The sequence below is a fragment of the Phascolarctos cinereus genome, unplaced genomic scaffold (genome assembly GCF_003287225.1).
Source record: "Phascolarctos cinereus isolate Bilbo 61053 unplaced genomic scaffold, phaCin_HiC Scaffold_9;HRSCAF=440, whole genome shotgun sequence".
NCBI classification, from domain to species: Eukaryota; Metazoa; Chordata; class Mammalia; order Diprotodontia; family Phascolarctidae; genus Phascolarctos; species Phascolarctos cinereus.
The window spans coordinates 45338917-45351376 of NW_027556402.1; the positions used below are offsets into that span (position 1 = coordinate 45338917).

Genomic DNA, 12460 nt, shown 5'->3' on the forward strand with positions numbered 1-12460 from the left:
ATAAAATATCTACCTAGAGATAAGAAAACTGATAGTCTCAAAGTGCAGACTGAAACTTATTTGTTTTCCTTTTTAAAAATGTCCTTATTTTTTAAAAAAAATGGCTAATATGGAAATACATTTTGCATGACTTCATATGTGTAATGGTTATCACATTTCTTACCTTCTCAATGGTGGGATAGGGACTAGAAGGAGGGAGAGAATTTGGAACTGAAAATAAAAATTAAATTAAAAAAAAAGATGGTTTCAGAACAGGAAATCAATGTCATATGAATAAGTAAAAAATATGTTTTAAAATGATGCTATCATCAGACATAAAATACAGCATCTCTGTACTGAAACACTAAAAATGCAGAAATAATAAATTTATAGGATTTTTTTCTTTCCTTAAAAAAAAAACACAGTTTATTTGAATCTATGAGCTAATGTAACTACAAAACACGAAAGGCATTCCCAGGAAAAAGAGGTATAAAACAGGACTATCCACTCTTGTTATTTCTATTGGGCAAATTCTTAGAAATGTTATCTAAAGCAATAAAACATGAAAAAGAAAGGAATAAGCATTGACAATGAAATTAAAAATATTGGCAGCTAGGTGGGCACAGTGGATAGAGTACTGGCCCTGGAGTCAAGAGGATCCAAGTTCTAATCCGGCCTTCAACACTTATTAGCTGTGTGACCTTGTGCAAGTCACTGACCCTTGTTTACCTTAGTTCCTCATCTGTGAAATGAGCTAGAGAAGGAAATGGCAAACCACTCCAGTACCATTCCCAAGAAAACACCCAATGGGATAACGGAGGGTAGGACATGACTGAAACAACTCAACAAAAATCTATACATGATGTGACTATAAATTCAGGAAACCCACAACACTAAACAGAAATATTGTCCTAATAATCAACTATAAAGAAGTAGGAAAAAACAATTATGCAAAAATTATCTGGATTCCTACGTACTATTAGGACGAGGAGGAGGATCTCTTGGATGTAGAGATTTTAATATTAGGATAGGGTTAAGATTTTAAGCCCCAAGGGAAGCATATGAACTAAGGCAATAAATAAGCAATTGAGAACTGCCTGTTTTCAGAAGCTTAATCTTTACTCTTTGATTGGCTGAAAAGTTCACTTTTACAACATATTGAATTAAGAACATATGAAAAAGATGCTCAAATTTCCTAGTAATCTCTGGAAAAAAAATGCAAATCAAGATAGCCTTAGGATTGTAATACGAATCCACAAAATTGGAAATAAACAGCAAAAAAAGGTATAAAATTCACTGCTGGGGAGGTGGGGTTTGTGGGGAACACAGGCACTACATATTGTTGGTAGAACAAGTACAAACGTTTTGGAGAATAATGTGGTAAACATGAGTCACAAAACTGATTAAATCTTCTAATTAGCATGGCACATCTGTCTGGATTTGGTCAGAGGAACCTAATTCAAATCTTGGCTCCATAATTTACTACTTGCATGACTGGTCAAATCACTTAACATTTGAGCTTTAGTTTCCTCGTTTGTAAAATAAAGAAGTTGTACTAAATGACCTTTGAGTTCCCTTTAGTTTCCATACTATGAACCTCCTCAATCAGATTTTGTCCTAACGTGATTAATATGAAGAGGTCTTATATCTGTACAAAAAGATTTACAATTTTATTAAGGGGAAGAAACAACCTCTATGCCCAGTGGTTAAAAAATAGTTGAGGTAGTAGTACCACAGGGCCTGGGTTCAAATCCTTCTAGTACTTAGTTTCTTCATTTGTAAAATGAAAGGCTTGAACTAGATGGTCTCTGAGGTCCCTTCCAATTCTATGGTATACTGATGAAATGGGATATTCTGATGTATTAACAATCAGACACATATGAAAACTACCAGGTAATATATTTTTATGAAGAAATGAAATCAGCAGAACAAGATAAGTCATATATATTTACAACTATTAAAAAACACAGACAACAGCTTTATAAGAAATTGGTTTGATTATTTGCCTATTGGAATTTATGAATATTAAATTTTAATAAATTTCTATTAATAGTTAAATTTAATTATTAAAATTTTAATTAAAAATTATATTCAAGTATATAAATCAACAAACATTGATTAGGCATCTACTATGAGCCATGTATTGTGGACACAAAGTAAAAAATGAAACCATCCTGGCTCTCAAGGAGCTAATATTATATTGAGAGTATTGATCATAGAAAGTCTTGGTTGGGAAACTGGAAAGCAGTTGAGCAGAAATTAGATAGACAATTATTTTTCACCATATAGTATAATAAACCTAAAATAGACATATGGCCTGAATTTAAAAGGTCATACTACAAACCAAAATAAAACTCAGAAAAGAACAAAATTAGGTGCTTTCCATAACTTTGGGTAAGGAAGAATCCTTCATTAAACAACAGATATGCAGTCACACAAGATAAAATTAGTAATTTCAATGACATGAAATTGAAAAGCTTTTGCACAAACAAAATTCTTTCTTTCTTTCTTTTTTTTTGGCTAAGCAATGGGGTTAAGTGACTTGCCCAGGGTCACACAGCTAGTGTTATGTGTCTGAGGCCACATTTGAACTCAAGTCCTCCTGAATCCAGGGCCAGTGCTCTATCCACTGCCCCACCTAGCTGCCCCCTTGCACAAACAAAATTAAGATAGCTAAGTAAGGAAACCATTGGGGGAAACAATTTTTGTATCAAACATTTTTAAGATAAAGAACCATTTCCCAGTGGATAAGTGGTCAAAGGCCACAAAGAACAGTCCTCAAAAGAGTTGCAAATCACTAACAATCAAGGAAAATCGTTCCAAATCAACAAGACAAGCAATTCAAAGTAACTGTGAGATTTCACTCAGCAAACTGACAAAAACAAGAAAATATGGAGAAGCTGTGGGAGGACAAGGCACATTTGATCTTTGTCAAAAGTCTGAGAAGAGTTAATGCATGCTTGGTGCAGCTATGGATTTACCCAAATATTCTGGAAAGCAACTGGAATTATGCTTTTTTTAAAAAGGGTGACTAAAATATCTATCTTCTGATCCACAGACTCCACTGACAGTCATTTACCCGATGGAAGTAAAAACCTGGAAATGAAGTGTCCATTGATTTAATGGCTAAATACATTGTGTACATGAATATAAGGGGCAGTTAGGTTGGTGTGGTGGATAGAGGTCTGGACTTGGGATTAAGGAAGACCTGAGTTCAAATCCTACATTGGACGTTTACTAGTCGTGTGACCCTGTGCAAGTCACCAAACTTTCTCAACCTGTTTCCCCATCACTGTCATGAGAATAATAGCACTGACCTCAAAGATCAGTTCAGATAACATTTGTAAAGCAACTTGCAAACCTTCAAGTGCTACCTGAATGCAAATAATGAGAATGTTACTGTAATGTCGAATATGAACTGACATAGAATAAAAGAACCTGAATGCTTTGTAGGGTTGGTCTTGGAGGAGAGTTGAAAAGATGCACCTCCTATCCTCTGCTACCGAGATGGGGGACTATGGGTGTGGAACACTGTCTCTACTGACACAGCTTATGTGTTGGTTGGTTTTGCTGAACTGCATCTATGCTCCCTGCTCTGCTTTCTTTTAAAATCTTTGTTAAAAACTCACGAGGGAGAGGAAAGAGGAGGGGCATATCAGAAAATAAATGTGATGTAAAAACAAGGGATTGATAAAAATAAACTAAAAAGAAATAAAGTAAGCCAGAGAATCAGGATGGAGGCTAGAGGGATTAAAGATGCAGGAATCTACTTCCTTCTTAAGGCTGGTAGAGTAAGGGGGTTGGAGATTTAGACCTGGAAGGGATATTACCATTTATCTAATCCAAGTCCATCATTTTACACACTGGTAAACTAACATTGGTAGAGTAGAAGTGATTTGTTCAAGGTGCACCAAGTAGAAAAGAGCGGAGCTGGGATTTCAGTCTGACCACACGTTCAGTATTCCTCCTTAGATTACACCTCACCACACCCGCCAAGTAATTCACTTGTCCCTAAGAATTATTCAGGTTTCTTGTTTCTGAATGAAAGCAAGAAAGCAAGAAAGATTTGGAAAACAGAATGGAATCTCCCTGAATGACCAAACCAAGCCTTCTTTAATGAACAAAAACTATATACATCTGTATCCTCTGACAATCTCAAGAACTGGAGGTAAAGGAGTTTTTAGCTGGACAGAGCAAGTTATAGGGAGGCTTGACTTGGAGCCAGGAAGATCTAGGTTCAAATCCTGCCTCTAACCCTTGACAGCTATGTGACTGATTCAGGGCAAGTCATTTAAACTCTCTGAGTCTCAGTTTCCTCATTGTAAAGTGAATGGCCTCTGAAGTCCTTTCCAGCTCTAAATATATTATCCTGTGAATAAGATTCAAAATTTAAGCAATCTTATTTTACAACAATAATTATGAGAAACAAAGATTACATACTTCAGGTTAGTAGTTTCTTCCTCACTTAAAGAATTTAGCATGTTAGACATAAATTATGCACATGACATGGCAGTTTGCCAAAGTACTCGGAAGAGGTCATTCCCCCTCACCCTCAGGTGACAAATCCCAGGGTAAGATGGCATAAAAAGGAGAAAAAGAAGAAAGTTCACCAACACACTGGCCAATCTTTGTGACCTTGCTATCAAAAGTCAGTTTGGGGGGTTTTCAAGGAGATGAATATAGTTCTTTGCCCTTTCATTTATTTATTTTTAAAAATTTTGCCACTGAATTTATATAAGCTTCCCTAAAGTCCCTGAAATTAATGAAATTTTTATTAAAAAGTCTAGACAATTTTGACACAACAGATTTTAACAAAATAAAAATATATTAAAATTTAAAAAACCAAATAGCTTCATAGTTTTGTCAAAGATTCTCTGAAAAGAAACAACTGGATACCTTGGTCATGTAATTTTTATTAAACAAAACATTAATTTTTTTTTATCTTCAGCACAGAAGTTGTCATCAATGCAGGGTAAGATAAAAGCGAATGTAGCTAAGCTATTTCTTCAGTTTCTTTTGAGCAGCTTTCTTCTTGACCATCTGTAAGCGCTTCATTGCATTGAGCTGCGACTCCTGGGAAGTTGGGCCCTTGAGTGAGGAGGGTGACGGGTTGCTGCTAGGCTCTGAGCTGGTTTTGGTGGTGCCTCCGCTCGCCCCAGCTGTTCCACCACTCCCATTCCCGCCGCTGAGCTGGCTGCTTCCTCCTGGAACTAAGCTACTTGGGCTGGGGAGGCCAACTTTGCTCACATTGTCACTACTCACTGAGCGACTGAGGCCAGTTTTGCCTAAAGTTAGAGGCGGCAGAGGCTTCAGTGATACAGGAGTGGTACTGCTGGTAGGAGAAGTTATTTTTGAACCCAGGGCAGCTTTAGATGTGGTGGCCAGTCCAGTCAAACCCACTGCTTTCTGGTTGGCTGAGGAGGTGGCAGGTTTCCCGCCAGCATTCTGGGTTGTTGAACTAAGCTTGGCTGTTGAAGGTCCAGCAGAAGAGGTTTTGGCTGCAAAAGCTGCCCATCCTGTTAGGCCGCTGGGTGCGGAGGAGGAAACACTAGAATTGGAAGAGTTTCCTGAAACCACTGTGGATGGCTAAAAAAAATTAAATACTTCATTAGAACAAATACACATTCCTCAAGCCCTGTAAGAAAATTTCATCTCTATATTTTTTTAAACCATAGGAAACCTATCAGACTGTTAAAACTAGGCCCACATATAAAGTGTAAGGCAATGAAACAGTTTTTAAAAATGAACAAATAGATCAGAACTTGTAAATCTGAATTGCCTCTTCCATAGAGATTATGATATGTGTTATGTGTGTGGGTGCGTGTTTTCCATACCTTGTATTACCAAATAAGGAAGGATGAGGTTCTTACTCTTAAAAGAAGGCTTTTATCAGCTGTTTGAAGGTAGAACTGCTGTAGCCTTGACTTGTACCCAGATTCCTGTTTCATTACAATTTCTTCCATTAACCAAGCTTGCCAAATTAAATATCTGAGTGCAGACAACAAAGCCATATAGAAATCAGCATAAACAACATTTATGTCTGCATTCATACCATATAATTCTTTCAATGGAAATTCATGTTGGCATTCTTCCCCGTCCTTGCTCATTTTTCAGAAGTTCCTCTCAGACCATAAAACAGTTTAATGAAAAACAATCCTGGCACAGAAAAAACCAGTGATATTTGCCCTGTCTGAAATAGCAAGGGATGCTCAGAGACCTGAAAAAACATACCTACTTCCACTAAAGCTGGCTTCATAATGTCTGTTTGAAAGCACTGCTTTTTAAAAAATTATTTAATATTTTATTTTCCCCCAATTACATGTAAAAACAATTTTTAACATTTGGTTTTTTTTTAAATTCTGAGTTCCAAATTCTCTCTTTCTCTTCCCTCACTGAAAAGGCAAGCAATTTGATATAGGTTATACAAGTGCAGTCATGCAAAACATATTTGCATGTTAGTCATGTTGTAAAAGAAAACAGACACCCCCCCACCTTCCTCTCCCCTCCAAAAAAACCCAAGAAAAATAAAGAAAACTAAAAAAAGGTATGCTTTCATCTGCATTCAGACTATATCAATTCTTTCTCTGGTGATATACAGCACTTTTCATCATAAGTCCTTTGGCACTGTCTCAGATCATTGCATTGCTAAGAACAGCTAAGTCATTCACAGTTGATCACTGTGCAATACTGCTGTCGCTGAGCCCTTCTCCTACTTCGCTGTTTGGTAAGATAGAGTTTTACATCCAAGTGAGTATATGTGTCATTCCCTCTTTGAGCCAATTCTGATGACAGTAAGGTTGATGTGCCACCCTAGCCCCTGCTGCCTCTTCCACTGTAATAGCTCTTTCATGCCTCTTTCATGTGAGATAATTTACCCCATTCTATCTCTCTTTCCCCTTCTCTCAGGGCATTTGTCTTTCTCATCTCCAAATTTTATTTTTTTAAGAAAATCATCCCAGCATATTCAACTCACACCTATGCCCTCTGTCTATGTATTCTCCTTCTAACTGCCCTAATAAGGAAAAAGTTTTTAGGTGTTACAAGTATCATTTTCCCGTGTAGGAATGTAAACAGTTTAACCTTACTGAAACCTTTATGATTTCTTTCTTGTTAACCTTTTTGTGTTTCTCTTGAGTCTTATATTTGAAAATCAAATTTTCTATTCAGCTCTGGTTTTTTCATTAGGAAAGCTTGAAAGTACTCTATTTCATTAAATGTCCATTTTCTCCCCTGAGGCATTATACCCGGGTAGGTGATACTTGACTGTAATATTAGCTCTTTTACCTTCTGGAATATCCTATTTCAAGTCCTCCAAATCTTTATTGCAGAAACTGCTAAATCTTGTGTTACTCTGACTCCATGATATTTGAGTTGCTTCTCTCTGGCTGCTTGCAATATTTCCTCTTTGACCTGGGAGCTCTGGAATTTGGCTATAATATTCCTAGGAGCTTTCATTTGGGATCTCTTTCAGGAGGTGATCAGCGGATTCTTTCAATTTCTATTTTACTCCCTGGCTCTAGACTACATCAAGGCAGTTTTCCTTGATAATTTCTTGAAAGATGCTGTCTAGGTTTTTTTTTTTAATTGTTGTTACCATGGGCTTTATGTAGTCGAACAATTCTTAAATTATCTTTCCTGGAATCTACGTTCCAGGTCAGCAGTTTTTCCAATGAGATATTTCACATTTTTTTCTACCTATTTCATTTCTTGGATTTTGTTTTATTGTTTTTTGATGCATCATAGAGTCATTAGCCCAAATTAGTTACTTGCCCAAATTTAATTTTTAAGGAATAATTTTCTTCACTGAGCTTTTAGACCTCCTTTTCCATTTGGATAATTTTACTTTTTAAAGAGTTCTTTTCTTCACTGAATTTTTGTACCTCTTTTTCCATCTGGCCAATCCTGCTTTTCAAGGCATTCTTCTCTTCACTGGATTTTTGTGCCTCTTATGCTTTTTGGCCTATTCTATTTTTTTAAGGTGGTGTTTTCTTCAGTATTTTTTTGTACTTCCTTTACAAAGCTATTGATTCTTTTTTCATGATTTTCTTGCATTACTCTCATTTCTCTTCCCATTTTTTCCTCTACCTCTCTTAGGTGATTTTTAAAATCCTTTCTAAGCTCTCCCAGGAATTCTTTTTCAGGTCTGAGAACAATTCACATTTTTCTTTGAGGCTTTAGAGGCAACAGTTTTAACTCTGTTGACTTCTGAGTTTGTGTTTTGCTCTTCTCTGTCACTATAGTAACTTTCTATGGTCAGAATTTTTTTTGTTGTTTTTTGTTTATTTATTTTTGCAGTCTATTTCTTGACTTTTAATTCTGTGTTAAAGTGGGGTTCTGCTTCCATGGTGGAGAGGGCACTGTCTCAAGCTTCAGGATTTTGTGCAGCTGTTTTCAGAGATAATTCTCAGGACCTGTGAGTTTTCAGTTCTTCCAAGATGGTATGAACTAAAGAAAGGTGTGCAGTACTATTCTCCTGGCCTCTGCTCTAGTCTATGAGTGACCACAAGTACTCTTTTCCAACCTGGAACTGTGACCAGAGTCCCAGCTCCTCTGTGGCTGCAAGCTCTGGTGTCCTGGTATTCTCTCGCCTTGGAACTGAGACCCAGATCCCAGTATGGGCAATGCAACAGAATTCCACCTCCAGAGTCAGCAAAGGGATCCCTGTAATCTCCTACTGGCACAGCCTGTGCTGAACTGTGCTCCACTTTCATTCAGGTGCAACAGACCCTTCCTATTGACCTTCCAAGTTGTATTAGGCTAGAAAATTGTTTCACTCCATCCTTTTGTGGGTTCTGCCACTCCAGAATTCATTATTTAAAGTTGTCTGGAGGAGAATTTAGGAGAGCTCAGGCAAGCCCTTGCCTCTTCTTCGCCATTTTGGCTCCACCCACATTGTTATATTTTTAACCACTGTGATCAATAATTGAAACTAAGTCTAAGCTGTCTACTTTGTATGAGGGAGATAATGACTTTGGTTCACCGAGTGTGACAAGTGTCAAGATTATTACCGTAGCTTTATAGGACAACATCTCACAAGGTTATCAAAGGAAGCACTTGCTTCAAGTAAACAAGAGAGTCACAAAGAAACACACGTAGGTCATTCGAGAACAAATTAGTATAGAAATCAAGACAGGTGTAATAAACATAATTTTCAGCAAAAGCAAAGCTAATTTTTTTTCTTTTCTCTCTAAAACAAATCAACCATATGACAAAATAATCCCTCAATAAACTTCACAAAATGCAGTCTATTTGAAGCAATTAAAAAGAGCAGCACTTGTGAGGCACAAATAAGGAAGCCAATCCTTCAGACTTGGTATTTTATTCTGATGGCTTTTGGTTACACCTAGTACTGCTATTCAGTTGGACAACAGATGGTCCATCACACAATCAAGATGTAGGTAACGAAAATAATGGAGACAAAAATATTCTCTTTATTGTTTCCAGGAAGAAAACTTTTTCCTCCTAAGCTATTAAAACTTAAAACATTTTCTTGGCTCTTATCCTAGAGTTTCTTTACTTAGCATGTGCAAACGAGAACAAAATGAAAACGAATTGTTCTGATGAATTCACTTTTACTTGTTTGTTCTCTTTTTACCATTTCATGAGAAGCCCCCGTTTATGGGTATTTTCTGCCAAGAACCATATAACAAATAATTTAAGTAAAGATCCTAAATTCTCTATTCATTACTCAAAGATTTCAGGTTGTATTTTTCACAATATTTTTTCCATAAGTAAATGATTTGAATGTAATCTATTTTAGAAGTGACTAAATTTAATATAATTAATCTTCAACTTTCGAAGGGGTGACACTCCTAGAAAAAAGCAGCAGAAAGTAAAAAATGTGAATGTTGATACATTGAACCTATGGGAAATAGGGAGTTAGGTTTCTGTGACCACCAAAAAACAAATTTTTCACTAGAGATTACTGAAAATACTTTTTCACATAAAATTCTTTATAACAAAAGATTACTTCTGATAACACGTACTTGTCCTAACACAGTGAAATAGCCCATAAAATGCAGGGGTGAGGAGAGGCAATGCCTGATGGGAATGAGGGGGCAGGGAAAGCAATGGCAGAAGAACCCTGAGGTAAAAAAGGGAAAAAGGTAACCTGCCCTCTCTGACCCCCAATTTGGCTCTGTGATTGAACTGTTCCCTAAATGCCTAGAGCACATGCCTTGGGTTGCATCCCCGGCCCCTAGTCCACGCTTTACTGCAGCAGCGTGGCTGACTCATCAGGGGCAGCCTGCTCTGCCCCCCTGTCACTCTGAGCCAGCCTGAGCCCGGCTGAATCGGCAGCGGCAGTAGCAGGGACACTTCCTCAGCTGAGCAAGCAGCAAATGTGTGCAGTGGCCAACACAAAAGTGAAAATGAGGTTTCTAATAAAATCACAAGAATGCTTGAAGTTGGGAAAGTTAAATTAATGAATGTTGAGAATTGATTGTATATAACAACCCATGAAATTAGTTATGCTTGCCTGTACCAAGCTGGATCAGAAATCAATATGGCAGCCATATCTATATCAAAATTATCAACTGTTACGGCTTTTTTTTTAAAGTGAGAGCACAAATATCAACTAACCAGTGGACCAATACATCAGAATGACTTAATAATAAGTTTTTTTAAAAGACGGATTTCTTCATATTTTTCCTACCATCTTATGAATTTCTGGATCTATACTAAAGGTAGTATTAGACTTTTCTGGCATCAGACTTAGAGGGCTTTAGAACAGCCATTTCTTTGACCCTGTCAGCTTCCTGAATAAAACTAGAATGTGAGCATGTGTGGCTCCATGACAGAAGTGAGAAGGGGTCTTCTTCCTAAAGGAATCAGAATAGCATTTTAGCCTACACTGAAGTGACTACAAGATGGCAACAGCAATCCAATGTTGTCTCAGGCATGGAACCTCCAAGGTGATAGAGCCACACTCTTAAGATGATTCCATCTAGGCTCCCTATTTATGAGACAAACACCAAAAAAAGCTTTTCCTTTTTTGAATTAAAAATTAAACAGAACTCACAAACGGAGAGCCTTAAAACTTCAATCATCTTTAAAGAACACAAATCAGAATGAAGAGGGAGAACTTAAATTCTGATATAAACACTCCCTTCTTCACCTAATGTTAATAGGAACAGTCTCATTTTTAACATGGATTTTGATATGTTAGAGGAAAAACTGCACAAAACTGAAGAAAACTCTTGCCGAACTAAACAAATTTTATCAGAATAAAAATATAAGTATACTCTACCTTAACTTCTGTTCTCTTGAATGCCAGGAAAGTTGTTTCTTGTTTCAGTTTAGTTTCAGGTTTTTTAACCAATGGATCTTTAACAGCTGGAGCTACTGAAACAACTGCAGGGGCTGGTTTTTGGGCTGGTTTCTGTGTCTTCTGAGCCTGGAGAAAAAAATCAATTGCTTTCTATGAGGAACATCATCTGGGGTACTCAATCTAAACACCAAACAGGAAAAAAGACCGGTAAGATCCCTTTCTATGTGATCTGACTTTATAAGAAATTTCAACTGTTCTAAATATTTTCTCATCTACACAAAACATAGAATCTGGGCCAAACTTAGTATGTATCATATTAATAAAAGTAGCAGACGTAACTTCTGGCAAAGGAAGCAGTGCATACGGGAAATACGACGACTAGATGCTACATGATGTTATCTCATGTCAACTGAAGTGATTCAGAGAAAAGAAACAGGAAAGCATTTGTGATCAAAGCACACCAGCATGGTCTTACTGGAGATAGCTGGAAGAGTGCTCCATGGACCAGTCACCTAGCTTGCTCAATGAGACCAGGTTCAAAAAGGAGTGGTTCTCCTCCATCCTCCACCCTGACACAAAAAGGAGAGCAATGGAACTCCAAAAAGAGAGGGTGGAGGGAAACCGTGACTCTTGCTAATACTCAGTTTCCAAACTAAGAGACATTACTGTTCTCCGCTGAATTCTAAGGATTACCTAGTACATCCAAAGCAGAAATCATTATCTTTTCCCCTAAAACTACCACTCTTTCAAATTCCCCTTTTTCTGTCAAGGACACTACCATTTTCCTAATCTCTCAGGTTTACGACCTTGCTGTTATCCTCAATTTCTCTCTCTCTCTCTCTCCCTTTCACTTCAACATATCTAATCTGTTGCCAAATCTTGCTTTTTCTACCTCTGCAACATCTCTCATACCTGTACCTTTCTCTCTACTCACATAACCACCATTCTAATTCACTTCCTTATCATCCCTTGCTTGGACTATTGCAATTGCCTCCTAATCCATCTCCCTGTCTCGTTTCTTCCCACTGTAATCCATCTTCCATACAGCTGCTAACATGGTTTTCCTGAAGGGTAGATGGAGCCACGCCATAACTACACTTAATTTACTCCAATGGCCACCTACTGCCTCGAGGATCAAGTACAATCTCCTGCGTGTGGTTCTTAAAGCTCTTCACACCCTGGCCCCAACCTGCCTCTCCCCAGGCCTGCTGG

General features: G+C 37.5%; 1 protein-coding gene across 1 annotated transcript in view; it reads right to left on the reverse strand.

Annotated features, from left to right (window-relative positions):
* Positions 1 to 4872: 4872 nt before the first annotated feature.
* The window catches only part of INTS12 (integrator complex subunit 12), a 36305-nt gene continuing 28717 nt past the window's right edge, over positions 4873 to 12460 (reverse strand). Inside the window, exons 6-7 of the mRNA XM_020974743.2 lie at positions 11228 to 11374; positions 4873 to 5565 (exon numbers count right to left, since the gene is read on the reverse strand). Coding sequence (XP_020830402.1) covers positions 4978 to 5565; positions 11228 to 11374 — 735 coding nt within the window. The 3' untranslated portion in view covers positions 4873 to 4977. The remainder of the gene's footprint in view (positions 5566 to 11227; positions 11375 to 12460) is intronic.